We start from the raw sequence: 18015 nt of genomic DNA on the forward strand, positions 1-18015 counted from the left end.
CCCTGGAGGGAGGGAGGAAAGGCCCGGGACTTGGGAGTGCCTGAAATGCCACGCCTGAAGCTGAAACCAAGGAAGACCTGCGGTTTTGAACATCTGCTCCCCTTCTCCTAATACCCCATGTTATTACGCACCCTAGGAATACTAGCAACTCCCATTGATGGGTCCCTCCTTCCTTGCCAAGGACTGGCTTTAGGAGCTCCCATTCCCCGAAAGCTGGGAGGGCAGGTGTTCCAGGTCGGGCAATGGAGGCTCAGGAAGGTCAGGTAACTAGGTCTGGGTCGCGCTCGCTAGAAGAGGGCTAAGGCCACATCTAAAGCTGGGCTGCCGGCTTCAGAGCTGGCGCTCAGGGCTCCAATCCTCTGCCAGGCCTGGAGCCAGCGCCCCAGCTCCACTTAACAGAAGGTGTCTTGTGCAGCCTTGAAAGATAAGAATCAATGTCCTCATTTTGCAGAAGATGCAGCTGAAGCGCAGAGAGGTTGTGTAATTTTGCTAAGGTCACACAGCTGGTAAGAGACAGATCTTTAATTCAAAACCAAATGATCTTTCTGCAAAGTCTATGATCTTCCCATGGCAGGATTCTGTCCTGATAAAAATCCCATACTTTCAAAGTGTGATGACTGTGATGGGTACACAGCCTCAGGCATACACCAGGAGGGCAGGTGGAAAGAGAAGCAAAGCCTCGGCCTATGCAACACCAGACAGTAAGGACAGAGGTCCTGTGGACAGAATTCGGTAAGGGAGGGGTTTAGAGAAACCCTAGGTCTAAAAGGGGTGGGGGTTGATCTGAAAGCTGAGTGTGCAGGGCAGGGTCACTCTTGCTCTCATTAAGCAGGGCCTGGACTAAGGTGAAGCAAATGAGGCACTCACCACAGGTGCAAAATTTAAGAGGATGCCCAAAACTTCAGTGATCAAGATATTTTCTGCAATATTTTTAAAAATACAAGTTAATGCAAATATATATATATGTATATATATATATATACATATATATATACATATATATATATATATCCATGGTGAACAAAATGTCAGTATTTTAAATAAAGACAGGATCTGACCCCGTACTTGTATAGACTAATCCCACTCATAGATCCTGTCTTCATTTAAAATTTTGTTTATCATGAATGTGGTAGGCTGAGTAAAGGCTCCCAAAGTGTCCACATCCTAATCCCTGAAACCTGTGGCTATGTTAGCTTACTTTGTAGATATGATTAAATTAAGGATGGAGAGATTATACTGGATTATCCAGGTGGGCTTTATAAGAGGGAGGAAGAAGGAAATTTGACTATACAGTTGACCCTTAAACAATATAACTTGAGCCGTACGAGTCCACTTATACACAGATTTTTTTCAATAAATACTGTAAATGTATTTTCCTAATGATTTTCTTAACATTTTCTTTTCGCTAGATTGCTTTATTTTAAGACTACAGTATATAATATATATACTGTAGGGAAGGGTTTAGGGGAATCCTGTGTTACTCGATTATTTATGTTATCAGTAAGGCTTCAGTCAAAAACAGGCTATTAGTAGTTAAGTTTTGTGGGAGTGAAAAATTATATGCAGATTTTCTACTGCCTGGAAGTCAGTGCCCTTAATCCCCACACTGTTTAAGCTTTAACTGTAGAAGAGGAGGCAACATGATGAGGGAAGCAGACTGGAATGATGAGGCCACATCAAGGAATGTGGGCAGCCCTTAGAAGATGGAAGAGGCAAGGAACAGACTCTCCCCTGAAGTCCTCAGAAGGATCCATCCTTGCTGACACCTTGATTTTAGCCTCCTAAGACTAAGTTCTGGTTTCTGATATCCAGAATTGTGAAGGAATAAGTTTGTGCTGTTTCAAGCTGCTAAATTTGTGGCAATTTGTTAGAGCAGCAACAATAAAAGACTAACAATAGATTTGAGGAGCACTAGTTTGCGTTTTAAAAATGATTAGAGTAAAATATTTACTAATTACTGAGTTTTTTTGTGCCCTCTTAAATTTTGTGCCCCAGACTAATGAGGCTCTCCAGTCCTGACCCTCATACTAGTGTGGCATGGGGGCTGAAGTCCTCCCAAGCCCTAGGTGCGTGTGTTTTGTTGGGGGGAACCTCAGTGTTCTCTCCCTTTCCAGAGTTCAGATAAATATGAAGATAGAAGGGCAGTTCATGGTGCCAGGGGGGCCACAAGCCTAGGAATGCCCTGCCCTAAACCTACCAGAAAAGCCTGGGGGCTCCCATGGCCCAGGGACCCACAGGGTCTGACCAGCTCTGTCTACATTAAAGAGAAGGGTGCTCAGGCTCAGTGGAGGAACTTATTCTGGAGAGTAGGACTCTCCCAAGTGGGTACCTATGTGGGCCCTGGTGCTGACTTGCTTTCTCCTCTCCAGCCTTGGTTTTCCCACCTGTGTTGTCACTGAATTAGACCTGCTGACCTCTGCGGAATTCCTTCCATACTCCCCCTTCACCTAGATCCACCTATGGATGGACATCTGTAGCTGCCTCACATTTAGAAGGCTCTGGAGTCTGACATGCACTGTCGTAATGAGCTCTAGGTTATGCTCTGGCCAGGACAACACCCACCCCACCTTGGGGGTCGTTTTAAACCATGGGATCTGTTGGAAGTGGGTGTACAGAGGTAGTCATGAAATTGCCCTCTTGGGGGCAGGGGCAGGAAACAGGCTGAGGGTCTGACCTCTCACACAAGCACCTGGTGACAGGTGACCTCTTCAGCTGAGGTGGCCCTTGTTTCCGAGCTATGTGTCCTACAGGACCTGTGTCCAAGACCTCAGGGACTGATTCAGTCCTCAGTCATGACTGCCTCCCCATGACCCCTATCACACTATCAAGACCGCTCAGATCCAGAGGCTCAGGCGCTCTGAAGCTTGCCTAGCAATAGAGAACCCATGGACGTGCTCACTCTGGTGGCGGGCTGCAATTTGGCAAACTATTGAACCTTTCTGGGCCTCTCTGCTTCCTTCTACAATGTAATTTGATACAATAACCCCTGGCAAGAGTAACGCATGGCAAGCATGAGATCCCTCACTCTTTCCTTAGCCTGATGTGGAGGACCAAGGCTGCCTGGAAGAAGCTGAGGGCCAGAGAACTGGACCATAGGACGCCGGAAGGTCTCCAGGCATCCTATTCTCTAGAGCAGGCATCCAGCACCAGGGCTCTGAGCTCTATCAGAACTGGGTTAGAACGCCAGCTTCCCACTTACTTCTTTGTGACCTGGACAGATCACTTGCACCTCCCTGATGCTCAGTTTCCTCACCTGTAAAGGGGCTATAACAGGACCAGTTTCTGTTATTGGGCTGTTGTGAGGGTCAGAGATGCAGAACTCATTCAGCACAAGGACATTCTGAATAAACGTTAGCTGTCCTGGCTAGTGGCTACCTCTCTGTGCCCAACCTCTCCACTTGTGGCTGGGTTGCTGATGCATTGTGCATGGCTGGCACAACACCCTGCACTGGCCTCATCTGATAAGTGACCATGATGCACTCTTTTCTGGCCTGTGATCTAGGCTCTCCTTGGTACACACTGAATCCTGGCAAGTCAAGCTGACAGGGGATTCCCATCACAGCTGCTGGGAAGGAAGAAGGATGAAAGGATCCAGCAAAGTTGGTAAAAGGCAGTTGAACAGTTAGCGTCCTGCCCCCAAGAGCGACTCTCTGTAAATCACTCTCATTGCCTTGCCAGGCTCTCTCAATATAAGGCACTATTTCTCAGCCTCTGTTCTCCTGGTAAACAGCTCCAGGCTTCCTGGCCTTCCTGTCAGTGGGGACTGTGGCTGGGGCTGTTTCCCCTGCCTTGGGGATTCAAGTATACAGGCTCCTGGAGCAGTGCAGGGAAGGAGGCCCAAGGCTACTGTGAGCCAACCCCTATGCTCAGAAGAGGCCCTAACTGCCCTTTATGAGCCTGAGGCCCAGACAGAGTCCAAGACTTGTAGGATATCGCATCCTCCACCTAGCATGTGGACCCTCAGAGCCTACTACATTGGGCCAAGGGCACCAGAATGAGGCTCAAGTGCTCCTTCTGCTGGCTTAGTGACCCAAAGCCCAGCCCAGGTCAGCAACAGTCCTTTCTTTTCCCTTTAGGAAGGAATGCCAGGAAAGGCCCAAGCCTTCCTGGCTTGCCAGGTTACATTCAGGAGAATTGGAAATAAGACTCCTTTTTCTTGAATTTCCAGAAGAGTTGGGTTATGGTGAAGCAGCACTGGGAAGAAATGATCCACTAGGATCTCGGGCTCTACCACTGTCAGCCTAGGCTGGGGCCAGTGACCTTGTGTTCTGACCTGATTGTGCCTTGAAGTCTTCTGTTTAGAGATGTCATTCCAGCAAATTAAAACCACTACTAGCTGGATTAAAAAGGTTGCTTTGTGTCCCTCCAAGTTGTCCTGAGGCTAGGATTTTCTCCATGTCAAGTGTCCTGCCCTGTGGCCTCTGGGAGCTGCATCTGTGTGCACTCCATCCTCTCCCCCATGATTTGTGAAGAAGCTGAGGGCAGAAAAATTGGCTCTGGCAGGTCAGAGGAAAGTCTGCAGAGGTTTGGAGCCACACAGCTGGGCTGGGGTAGTGAGGCTCTGATGGCCACTACAGGCCTGCTGCCTGGCCCCTCATGCCCCTCCCCACACAAAGTGGTCACTCCAGTCAGGGACACCATTCCCAGGCCAGCCTCCCTGCTCCAGGACTATCACTCCATGCTGCTGCTTGTGAGGCTGGGACAAAAAGCTTCTGGGCTTTGCTTGGTAGTACTGGCTAGCCTGTAGGTGGGATAGTTACCATGCCATACTGATTATTGAACGCTAATGCTGATCCCCCACACTCTTGCATCCAACTGCCCACTCAGCATCTCTGACGGGTTTAAGTATTCAAAGGCATCTCAAACTCAAAAGTGTTCAAATGGAGCTATGGCCTTGCTATGACCTCCCAAATCTGCTCTACACTGAATCTTCCCCTATTGGTTGTTGATAACAACTCCATCCTTCCAGCTCTCAGCCAGGCCCCCTGGAGTCCACCTTCACTGTTCCCTTTCCCTCACACCCGCATCCAGATCTTGTGGGTCCTGTTTTTGAAACAGAGTTGGAATCTGATCACTTTCACCACAACCCACCATAGAGAGAGGAGCTGTCTTGTGCCTGGATTACTACATATATGTCTCCAGCTATCCCTTGTACCTCTCCAGTCAGCAGTCAAAGTGGTCCTTTAAAATTATATATCAGATTACATCATTCCTCAGCTCAAAGCCTTCCTTTCCCATTTCAGTGCTTCCTTTCCCATTTCACTTAGGAGTAAAAGCTTACCTCCTTACACAGGCCCACAAGGCCTCAGCCATCAGGTCTCTACCCATCTGGCCCCATCCCTCACTCCCTCCTACCTACCTGCCTTGGTGCTGGTTCAAGACCACATCAGATGTTTGCTGCTCTTGCCTAAGCTGTTGCCATGGACCAGCACACTTCCAGCATCATCCTTTTGGCCCACTATCTCACCTTCTTCAAGACTTTGTGTGAAAACCACTCTTTCATTAGGCTCATACTCACCACTGTTATTTAAAACTGCTCTATTTTTTTCCTTTTAATAGAACTCACCACCTTCTAAAATACAGTAGTAAAATGTGGGCCCCAGACCAGCAGTACTTAGAAATACAAACTCTAGGGCCTCACCCAAGTGAGTTGGAAACTCTGTGGGTGGAGCCAGCAGTCTATTTTCACAAGCCTTCCTCTGAGTGATTCTGATGCTAGCTAACATTTGGAAACCACTGCTTTATGCCATGTGATGTGCTGTCCTTGTCATTGTCCATCTTGGGGAGTAGGGTGGAAGCTTTGTCTGATCTCTTCTTCCCTGTCATGTCCCCTGCCTGTACATGGCAGATGATCTGTGTTGAATAGATGAGGACTACTTAGTACTAAAAGAGTGCCGAGCATTTTGTACCCTCTTTCTCTTCTGATTCTCATGACAATCCTGCAAAGAAGATATTCTTATTCCCATTTTGCAAACAAGGACACAGAGAAAGGATTAAGTGGTATGCCCCAGGTCACACAAACAAGGAGAAGAACCAGATTACAGCCAGACCACAGCCTGGTGCTAAAATCTGTGCTCATTCTGCCCTATTTCACACTTCAATGCAACTGGCTTTGCTAAGCACCTTCCTATATACATAAGACCCACTTTCAAGGGTTTGCAGGCTCTCTCCAGATAACCAGGCAAGGATCGCCCATGTAAGCTGGGCAGCCCTGGGTGCACTGTGACTCTCTTCTTTCCCCTCTCACAGAGAGCTAGCTGGGAGGTGCTGCCTGATGGGGCCTCCTGGGACCTTGTTCCTGGAGGGGGGCACAGAAGTCCTGAGATCCACTGGGGAGTGTTGCCCTCTTCACAATATCTAGTCTTCTGATCCATGAACATGAAACGTCTTTCCATTATTTGGGTTTTAATTTCTTTCAACAACGTTTTGTCCTTTTGAGAGTATTAAACTTTGTATTTCTTTTAAATTTATTCATAAGTATTTTATTCTTTTGGATGCTATAAGTTTTCTTAATTTTATTTTCAGTTTGCTAACTCACTGCTACTGTATAGAAATACAATGATTTGTATATATTGTCTTGCAGAATTTTTATAATTCTAATAGTTTTCTAGTGGATTTATTAAGATTTTCAAATAGAGATACTTCTTTCTTTCTTTTCAATCTAATTGAATTTTAATGAATTTTATTTCAATTTCTTGACTAATCGCTCTGACCGTGACTTCCAGTACAATGCTGAATAGAAATGGTGAAAGTAAGAATCCTTGTCTTGTTCCTGGTCTTAGAGGAAAAGCATCCAGTCTTTCTCCATAACGTATGATATTATCTGTGAATTTTTGTAGGTGCCCTCTGGCAGGGTGAGAAAGTTCCTTTCTATCCCTAAACCACTGGGTATTCTCATCATGAAAATGTGCCAGATTTTATCAAATGCTTTTTCTGAGTCTATGGATATGATCATGTGGCTTTTGCCCTTTATTCTACTGATGTAGTACACTGACTGATTTGCAGGTGTTAAACCATCCTGGCATTCCTGAGATAAATCTCATTTGGTCATGGTGTATAATCCTTTCATATATTGCTGGATTCAATTTGTAAGTATTTTGTTGAGCATTTTTGCATCTATATCCACAAGAGATAATGGTGCTGCAGCAATTTTCCTCTCCCTCTGTTGCACCATCAGTCTTTTGCATTGCTGTTTTGTCTCCCAACTTAAACAAAATAAAACAGAACCCTCCACCTGACTTTCCCCTCCAGCTGTCTCATTTCTCTTTTTCCCTTTACAGCAAATTTCTTGAGTTAGCTATGCTCACACTCCAATTCCCCTCCTCTTATCCTTTCTTACACTCACTATTTTCAGGCTTTATCTCCAGCTCTCCACCAAAACCACCCTTGTCCAAGTCACCAGTGAACTATTTTCAATATCCATTCTCTTCTGATTGATGTATTAGCAGTGCGTGCTGCAGCTGATGACTCCTCCTCCTTCCTTAGAAACTCTCTTCATTCAGCTCAGGGATCGTACTCACTCCCAGCTGCCCTCCCTCACTGGCCCTCCTTGCCAGCCCCTTCTGCTGGCTTCTCCTCTGCTCCCTGACTTCTTACCAGGGAGCATGACTCAGCCCTGGTTCTGTTCTCCTTAAACTTTCTTGCTATCTCAACCATCCTCATGGTTTCAAACCCCATCTATGTATCAATGGCACCCTACATTTGCTCTCCAACACAGTCCTCTCTCCTAAATCTCTAGACTTAAATGTCTAACTGCCTGCTTGACGTCTAAACTTGAAACTCTCACAGGTATCTCAGACTAAGGCCCAAAGTGAAATCTTGATCCTCTTCCCAAACAAATATACTTCTGTGATCTATCTCATCTCGGTTAATAGCTAATCCATCCTTCCAGTTCCTTCGATCAAAATATCTTGGAGTTACCCTTGACTTCTCTTATTCTCTTACACTTTTCTTCCATTCCAACAGGGAAGTACTATTGGCTCTCCCTTCAAAATATATCAATTACTTCTCATCACCAACACCATGCTGGGCCAAGCTGCCATCATCTCTCACCTACGTGATTATGTAATAAGCTCCTAACTGGACTTTCTATTTCATCATTGCCTTCTTTCATCTATTCTCAACATGGCAGCCAGAGGGATCCTGTTAGAACCTGAGTCAGGCTCTGCCACTCCTTTGTTCAAAACCTACCAATGGCACCTCACTCCGAGGAAAAGCCAGAGTCACCTTTATGACCACAAGGCACTACTGATTTACCACCTACTGATTACTTCTCTGATCTGTTTCCTCCTCTCTCCCTTTTCACAGACTCTGCTCCAGCCACCTGGCCTCTTTGCTACTTTTCCAACATGGACAGTCTTTATCTTTCCTGCTCATTGCTGTATCCCCAGCCCCTAGAATATATGCCCCAGTGAATGACTAACTGGCTGAATGAAGGAATGAATCAATGAATGGCCAGACAACACACACTCCAGTCAGGGCCACCCTTGGCAGGCCATCAGCAGTAACAGGCTCCCCCGACCCACTGGCCTGCCCCAGTTTTCTCTGTGGGGATGCCCGGGCTCTCCCTTAACTGCTGCAGGAACGCTGCCCATTCGTGTCTGTCAGAGGCAGCCCACTCTCTGCCAGAACAAACATGCTTGAAAGGGCTCCTGGGCTCCGTTATTAAACAGTGAAAGAAGCACTGATCCTCTAAGCCTCCTTTCCAGGGGAACTCAGGCTAATAACAGCTTTGCCAGGAAACCTCCAGAAGCTGACTGAGCCCACCTGTGAGTGCCCATGCTTGCCCAGACATGTCTGCCATCACTAACCCCTGGGATTTCTGCATTTCCTCTCTATTTCTGGTAGAAAGGAGATAAGCGCCTTTGATGAAGGTTCCTATTATAATTCTTGCAAGTTCTTGAGCACTTAGCACAGCCTGAGAAGTTTGATCGATGCTGGGGAGCCTGGAGGAGAGGTGAATCTGGGTTCTACATGGGTTTCTGCAAAGGGTCCTTATTCTGAGCAAACACAGAGATGTAGGGAGAGAGACAGAGATAGAGACAGAGAGAGAAAGAAAAATGCTTGGGCAGGGGAGCCAGCACACTGAGTGCAGGTAAACCATGCATGATAGTGTCCTGCATGGATTGGGACAAAGCATGGCCTTTGGGCTCAGAACATCAGACTTCATTTTTCAGCTCTGCTCCCTGACTAGCTGTGTTGTCTTCAGCAAATTACTTAGACTCTTCGACCTGCAGTTTCTCTTCTTTCATTCTTTGATTTATCTTTTATTATTTCTATAGTGAAATATGCAAATATCCAGAAAAGTACTTATAGTGTATGTGTACAGATTAGCACAATATTGCAAAATAAATATCTGTGTAAGTATGACTACCATCCTTACTTTTTTTTTTTTAAAACGCCAGCAGCACCTGGTCTTCCTAGGTGGTCTCCCATACAAGTACTAACCAGGCCCAACACTGCTTAGCTTCCAAGATCAGATGAGATCAGGCATGTTCAGGATGGCATGGCCATAGACCATCCTGACTTTTATGTCATTCATTTCTTTGCTTCTCTACATTTTTGCTGCCTATTTATCCATCCATAAATAATATAGTATACTTCTGCCCTGTTTTTCAACTTTTTATAAATTGAATCATAAAGCTCGTTATTGGGCTTCCCTAGTTCCACATTATGTTTTTAGGATTCAGGCTTATTGGATTGAGCTGTAGTTAAACTCACTGTTATGAGTTTTCTAAGAATGAAATGTATTAATTTATCCATTATATTGTTGTTAAACACTCGGTTGGCATCAGTCCGTCACAAATATGGCTGCTGTGAACATGTGACACGTACAAGTCTCCTGGCATACCCGTGCACATATTCCTCTTTGGGACATGCCTAGCAGTGCAATCGCTGACTTTGGGACATGCCTACAGTGCAATCGCTGACAGGTGTGCATAGTGCTGACTTTGCAGATATTGCCAAACTACTTTCCTATCAGAATATGCAAGTGTCTATAGTTCACTATCTTCATCACTGCTTGGAATCTGTCATCTTTTTCATTCAGTCATGCTGGTGGGTGAGTAGAAGAATCACACTGTGGTTAAATCTGCATTTCCCTGATTACTAATAAAGTTGAACACCATTGACTATGTTCTTTGGTCATGAGGATTTCTTCTTTTGCGAAGTGCCTGTACAAGTCTCTTGAGTGTGTTTCCACAGGCTTGTCTGTCTTTTCTTTATTGGTTTGTAAGTCAAATTTGAGATGTAAGTCATTTGATGGTTGTACATGTCGCAAATACCTTCTCTTAACCTATAGCTTGTCTTTTCATTTTTTAAATCTATGTTTTAAAGAACAGATGCTCTTCATTTTATGTGGCACAATTTGTCTATATTTTCCTAAAAGATTAATGCTTTTTGTAACTCATTTTTAAAAAATCTTTCTCTGCCACAAGATCATGATGATATTCTCTTTTCCTAGTACTTAAAGGTGTCACCTGTCATAAAGCAAAGTCTAGCTGCATGGAAGTCTGCTTCTGGTCTCTCTTCTGATCCACCAGTTCACTTTCAACCACCTTGCACCACAGGAGGCCCATCGAGGCTGCAGAAATCCCTGGGTGGGCTTGGGCTCTGCCAGGCCAATTAAACTGGGGCTATGGGTCATATTTGCTGCAATCATCAGAGGGCAGGGAGGCCATGGCTAACAGTGTGAGGCCATTTATGAAGCCAAGGAGAAAACTTTGACTTTCAAAGTCATAATGACTCTTCTGCATGAGAGATTTGTGGTTCTATGAAAAGTTCGCGAATTCCGTAGCCAGGAATGAAAGAGGAGAACTGGTGAGGTGAGGAGTGAAGGAAGAGGCTCAGTCTACAGGGCATGCAGGATATGCAGATGAGCTGTGAGCCCCTAAAAATAAGTTTCTCTCTTTGCCTGGACGTGGCACCAATTAAATACTGTGTGGGGAGAGAGAGGGCATCCATGGCTCATGGCCAGAACGCAGCCAGCCTGAAGGCCCTGGTCTCCACATTCAGCAGAGAATCAGTGATCCTAGTCTACCTGGCATGGTAACCCCTTCTAAAAGCTCTTTTCGTGATGACTTCATAGAGACACCAACCTACAGAGACAGCAACTCCACAGCTGGGAGTCATCTTTCCTTTCTCTTCTACCCCATTTCCAGACCATCAGCAAAACCTAGCAGCTCTACCTTCAGAACCCATATACAGCTGACCATTCTTCACTGTCTTCTCCACTCCCACGCCATCCCATGCCCCTGTGACCCTTGTCTCATGACTGTCCCAGCATGTTGCATCCGCTCTTGTCTCTCTATGTTCTATCCCTTACATGGCAGCAGCCAAGAGGGCTCTTTTTATAAATCTATGTCAGGTAGTATCTGTCTCTTGCTCAGAGCCCTTCCTGATGCCCCATCAATTTAGAACAAAATCTGTAATCCCCGTCATGTCTCCAAGGTCTCGGCAACCTCTGTCACCTCAGAGGTCCTCCACTTTCTTATCCTCACTCCCTCAGACCACCTGGCCTTCCTGAGATTCCTGTGTACCCATCACTCAACCCTACCTCAGGGCCTTTTCACTTGCTGGTCCCTCTGCCTGAATGCTCTTCCCTCAGCATTCCCCTGGTGGGCTACAACCTCTAACACATACTATCTGTCCTCCCACTTAGCTTTACTTTGCTCATTGGGTTTCTCACTACTAGACATCATGGGACATGTTTATATGCCTACCATCTGTCTCCCACGGGACAAAGGAGGTGATGGGAGGGTGGAGGCATCATCTACTTTGTTTACCACTAAATTCCCAGTATCTAGAATGCAACCCAGTACATTTTAGGCATTCAGTAAGTGTTTTGAATGAATAAAGGAGGAAGTGAGTAAATGGGAACTGCAGCTTTCATATTAGGGGGTGAGTTCTGTAGGCAGTGCAAGAGCCCCACATGGCTCAGCAAGAAGGAAGCTGTACTTAGGCATCTGATATGACCCCGTGAGCGTCCACTTCTGGACTATGTGCAGACCACCTCACACACTCCCAGTGTCCTGCAGGGGTCTGATGCAGAGAGGCAAGTACGCAAAAGCTATAGGACTATCTGGTTGGAGGAGGGTGTGTCTTTGAAAAGTGGCCCTGATTTCCCCTGCCAGGTTTTCTTGGTGCACCTGACGAGGAGCTCTTGGGGGCCTGCAGCAGAAGAGGATGACACTGCCTACATGCCAGAAGAAGCATGGGCACAGCCAGGGAGTCCTGAGCGAGCAGAGTCCTGCAGGCCCAGTGGGAGGCAAAGGGCATGATTACCTGGAGGCAAGGGTTCTAGAGGGTGAGCATGCGGGCTACGGGCAGTACCTCCACCAAACGGGGCCCAGATGACCCGGCGGATGGCCTGCACCCAGTCCTCCATGTCACGCTGGGAGCTGGCCATGAGCAGGAGCGCCTCAGGGTTGGCCGGCACCTTCTCCCGCTCCCCGGCACCACCTGCAAGAAAGGGAGACACAGGCTTACTGCAGGGACCCTTGGGCAGATACCGGGCGCCCTTCCCAACAGCACTCTCTTCAGCCCAGGCACGGGTTCGTTTTTATCCACCTGGGCTGCAAGAAAGCCCTCTCTCCAACACCTTTCAGCAACGGCCACGCTTTGGGTTCTAATTTTGCAGCCCGTCCCTCACACCTCACTCATCTGTCTTTGGGGAACTTTTAGATTCCTCTTTTCTCCCTTAGTCTTATTTTTCCATATAAATCTGAAATCATTAAAATCATCCTAGGGCACTATTAGAAAAAAAGCATTCAGATTTGAGGCCAGCTTAGAAAAGTTCATACCCAGAGTAACCATTCCAGAAGTTCGCACCTGCCTCTGCTCACAGCTAGACATTAGATCCTTAGCTAAAGGAATGTGGATGGGGAAGCTCAGACAGCTGTTTGCAAACTGACTTTTTCCCTAAGGAGTTCCAGTGGTTCTCATGTTTTCATGTGTAAATGAATTAATCTTTCACATGTAAATGAACTATTCTTTATGTGTATAGACCATTTACACTAAAGTTCATAGGTAATTTAAGAAATTTTCAAGAATGATCTTGTCTTTATGGCACCCCCCCAAAAATCCCGTAATATGTAACTTGCCTATGTACTTGCCTAAGGTCCCAGGGCCTCAGACCCTAACTAGGACAGTCTGCCAGTGGGGTGAGTCCCAGGAACCCATGTTCCCAAGGGGACAGGATGGCAATGGTGAGAACTGTGATACCCAAGATGGTTCTTGCTAGAGCCCACAAGCCCAGGATGGAGACCAGACAGGAGCAAGGGCTTACTGAGTGCTTGGTACATGCCTGGGACTCTTCTAGAAGCTGCAGACACTTAAATGAACAAAGCTGACAGATACATTTGCCCTCTTCGGATTCTTTAATCTTCACAGTGACTCTGAGGGAGGTACTGTTACTATCTGCATTTTACAGATGAGGAAACTGAAGCACAGAGTGATTAAAGAACATGTCTGAACTCACATAGCTAATATATAGTACAGTCAGGGATTCAGTCTCTAGCTCTGGGCTGACTCACCCCACACTCCTGCCATCTCCTACAAATGAGGAGTTGGGCTGATAATGTTCACAGAAAGGTAGCTAAGGACTAGAGACACAAATGAGGCTGCTCTGAGGGCTGGGGCATGGGAAGGAGTGCATCCTTGCTGAGGGGACACTAGAAGCAAGGCCTGCGGCTGTAGTGGGGAAGCAGGCTGGAGAGGCCCATAGGGCCCAAAGCTCAGGAGGGTGGTGAACATGAAGATAAGACTGCCAGGGCCCTAGGTTGCCTTCTGGAGTCCTCCACTACACACACAGCCCTGTTCCTTTGAGTCCATGAAGCTACTGGTCAGCAGAGCTGCAGAGGTGGCAAGGAAGTATGCTTGGGGCAGAAGCAGAGACAGCAGAATCCCAAGAGGTAGTGTGGACCTGTCGAAAGGAAAGACTGCACCTACAGCTCAGCCGGCTGCAAGGGTCATTCATGGGGGCACAGACAGTGGATGTGCATCTTTAGGTCCCCACACCACATGGACTATGAGAGCTGGGATGACTGAGTGTTTCTGGCGGGAGGGGGAGCTGATGCTAACGGGAAACTTTTTTGCATAAGCTTTTCTGGAAAAGGGTCTCAAGATGACTCAGAAGAAAGGGAAGGGACCTGGAGGTCCATGGCTGCAAGAACTTGTTGTGGTTTCCTGTTCATCTAAAATGAATACACAGGTTTGTACCTAATATGAATTTCTCATTTTTCAATTATTTTTCCTAAAGAGGACCACCCCGATCACATAAGTTTCATATAAACTTCGTCTACAAAACTTGGATCTGCCCTGCCCAGATGTTGACAGACACTCTAAGGTCCAGCTATGCCCCTGCGCAGGATCCAGCTCTAAATCTTTGTGTTTAACTTTTAATGTATTTTTCATGCATGTAAGTTTAATCTATGTACATATTTTTTATATGTATGTTTAACTTTTTAATCAACTACCACAAACTGTTTTCCAAGTGATCGTACCACTTTACATTCCCACCAGCAGTGCATAGGCATTCCAGTTCCTCCACTTCCTTGCTAACACTTGGTGTGGTGAGCCTTTTTACTTTTAGCCATTCTAATGGGTGTGTAGCAGTACAACATTGTGTTTAAATTTGCATGACCCAAATGACTAATGATGTTAGATATCTTTTTATGTACTTAATTGCTATCTGTGTATCTTCTTTGGTAAAATATCTGTTGAAATCTTTTGTCCATTTTTTAAATGGGTTGTTCATTTTTTCAACATTAAGTTTTGACTGCTCTTTACATAGTCTGGATACAAGTCCTTTATCAGATATATGCTTTGCAAATATTTTTCTCAGTCTGTGCCTTTTCTTTTCATTCTATTAATGTGTATTTCCAAAGGCAGAAGTTTAAAATTTTGATTAAGCCTAATTTATCAATTTTTTCCTTTTATTGAGTGGGCTTCTGAATTTGTATTTAAGACCTCTTAAGTCTGTTGACATCCTTTCTCAGGTTGAGGAAGTTCTCTTCTATTTCTAGTTTACTGAGAATTTTTATCAGAAATAAATGTTGGATTTTGTCAAAAGTCTTTTCTGTATCTATTGAGATATAACATGATTTTTTTTAGTTAATATGAATTATATTGACAGATTTTCTTCCTTTTTTAATTTTTCTATTTTTATTTTTTTAATTAGAGTTAACATACAATATTATATTAGTTTCAGGTGTACAACACAGTGATTAGACATATAACTTATGAAGTGGTCACCCCAATAAGTCCAGTACCCATCTGACACCATACATAGTTATTACAATACTGCTGACTATATTCCTCATGCTATACTCTACATCCCCATGACTATTTTGTAACTACCAATTTGTACTTCTTAATCCCCTCCCACCATTACCTCTCCCCTCACCTCCCAATCTGATAACCATCAAAATGCTCTCTATATCTATGACCTTGTTTCTGTTGTTTGACTTTTTATCCTGTTCTCTAGATTCCACATGACATTTATCTTTCTCTGTCTGACTTACTCTGCTCAGCACAATACCCTCTAGGTCCATCCATGTTGTTGCAGATGGCAAGATCTCATTCTTTTTTTATGGCTGAGTAATATCCATTGTATATATGGACCACCTCTTCTTTATCCATTCATCCATTGATGGACATCCAGGATGCCTCCATATCTTGACTACTATAAATAATGCTAAAATGAACATATGAGGGAACATGTCCCTTCAAAGTATTGTTTTGGGTTTCTTCAGATAAATACCCAGAAGTAGGATAACTGGGGTTTTTGTTTGTTTGTTTGTTTGTTTGTTCTCTAGTTATAGCCTTTGTTTTAAAGTCTATTTTGCCTGGTATGACTATTGCTACCCCAAATTTTTTTTGTTTGTTTGAATTTTCATGAAACATCTTTTTAAATCCCTTTACTTTCAGTTTCTGTGTCTTTCTCTTCTTAAAATTTTTTTGTTTCTGTGTGTCTTTCGATCTGAAGTGAGCTTCTTACAGGCAGTATATGTAGGGGTCTTGTTTTCTTATCCATTTAGCAACTCTGTCTTTTGACTGGAGCATTTAATCCACTTGCATTTAAAGTAACTGTTTCTTGATATGTAGTTATTGCCATTTTATTCATTTTTTTTTAATCTTTTTTTCTTTTTCCTTCTTTTTCTTAAAGAAGTCTCTCTGACATTTCCTGTAATACTGGTTTGGTGTCGATGAACTCCTTTAGTTTTTTCTCATCTGAGAATCTCTTTATCTGTCCTTTGATTCTAAATGATAGCTTTGCTGGGTAGAGTCACCTTGGTTGTAGGCTCCTGCTTTTTGTCACTTTTAATATTTCCTGCCAATCCCTTCTGGCTTGCGAAGTTTCTGTTGAGAAATCAGCGGACAGTGTTATGGAAGCTCCCTTGAAGGTAACTAACTGCTTTTCTCTTGCTGCTTTTTAAGATTCTCTCTTCATCTTTAACCTTTGGCATTTTAATAATTATGTCTCTTGGTGCAGACCTCTTTGGGTTCATCTTGTTTGGGACTCTCTGTGCTTCCTGGGTTTGTATGTCTATTTCCTTCACCAGGTTAGGGAAGTTTTCTGTCATTATTTCTTCAAATAAGTTTTCAATTCCTTGCTCTCTCTCCTCCTCCTCCTGGTATCCCTATGATGTGAATGTTGGTACACCTGATGTTGTCCCAGAGGCCCCTTAAACTATCTTCATTTCTTTTTGGATTCTTTTTTCTTGTTACTGTTCTAATTGGGTGTTTTCTGTTACCTTATCTTCTAAATCGCTGATTCTATCCTCTGCTTCATCTAACCTACTGTTAATTCCTCCTAAGGCATTCTTCATTTTAGTTATTTTAGTCTTCATTTCTGACTGGTTCTTTTTGATGTTTTCTATCTCTTTGTTAAAGTTCTCACTGAGTTCATCTACTCTCCCTCTACATTCACTGAGTATCCTTATAACCAATGTTTTGAACTCTGCATCTGGTAGATCACTTATCTCCATTTTGTTTAGTTCTTTTTCTGGAGCTTTGTTCTCTTCTTTCATTTGAAACATGTCCCTTTGTTGCCCAATTTTGGTTGCCTACTTTTGTTTGTTTCTATGTATTAGGTAGGGCTGCTATGTCTCCTGGTCTTAGTTAAGTGGCCTTATATAGTATGTATGCTATGGGTCTCAGTGGTACAGCCTTCCCTCATCACCTGAAACAGGTGTTCCAGGTATATCCCTTGTATGGTGTGTGTGTGTGTCCTCCTGTTATAGTTGAGCCTTGGTTGCTATTGGCTCATCAATGAGAAGGATTGACCCTCACACTGATTGTGATGACTGGTCATGATCAATGAAGGAGCTGTTGTGCAGGCACTGACAGTACACAGCAGTATTCACTTTAGCGGGTCTCTGGTGCCTGCCTTGTCTGTCCTTTGGGTGTGTAATCCTCAGACGTGGGTGGTGCCCTGGGTGGTGCTTGGCTCAGACCAAACCCCACCACTGGGTGTGCAGGCCAGGGCCATGCCACAGGCCAAGTTCACCTACAGCCTGGTCCCTGCCTGGGGCCACCTGGCATGAGCCACCAAGCAATCTGCAGATGGGCACCATCCATGCTTGGCTTGGATGTGCCTCAAGAGGCCAAGCTGCAAACTGAAGCCAGCTACCGCTAGTGCCAGGCTTAGGGCTGCTCAGCAAGAGGTACGGGCATGCCAAGGCAAGATGTTGCTTGTTTAGGTTTTGAGAACCTTTGAGAGATTTCAGAAAAGTCTACAGCATAAGCCAAGACAGGCCATTTGTATGGAAAATCTACTGGAAGCGGCTTTGGTGGGCTCACACACTGGGAAGGACAGGATCTCGGGGAATCACTAGGGTGGGGCAACTAGTATTAGCTATGTTGATAGAGACTCAGATATGGCACCTGTGTGGGTCTGCAAGCCAGGCAGAAGAGGGCTCAACAAAGAAATAACACCCTCTGCCAGCACTTCTGTCTGGGAGAAAGCTGCCCTTCCAGCCCTTGTCTTGAAGCAAGACAACTAAGTTCCTCTTC

The 18015-nt window shown here is 44.9% G+C and overlaps 1 protein-coding gene and 1 pseudogene across 3 annotated transcripts in view; both read right to left on the reverse strand.

The window, feature by feature from the left end:
- Window positions 1-18015, reverse strand: part of ARHGAP22 (Rho GTPase activating protein 22) — a 156062-nt gene that overhangs the window by 19432 nt on the left and 118615 nt on the right. Inside the window, exon 4 of one of the 3 annotated variants that reach the window (XM_011355389.2) lies at window positions 12331-12459. The exons of 1 other annotated variant lie outside the window; for it this stretch is intronic. In XM_011355389.2, the coding sequence (XP_011353691.1) occupies window positions 12331-12459 (129 nt within the window). Of the gene's footprint in view, window positions 1-12282; window positions 12460-18015 lie in introns of all 3 variants that reach the window. One more of the 3 variants, XM_011355388.2, reaches the window with a different exon arrangement.
- On the reverse strand, window positions 9399-9517 carry LOC111736619 (annotated as a pseudogene).

This window comes from Pteropus vampyrus, unplaced genomic scaffold, assembly GCF_000151845.1.
Source record: "Pteropus vampyrus isolate Shadow unplaced genomic scaffold, Pvam_2.0 Scaffold20, whole genome shotgun sequence".
NCBI lineage: Eukaryota > Metazoa > Chordata > Mammalia > Chiroptera > Pteropodidae > Pteropus > Pteropus vampyrus.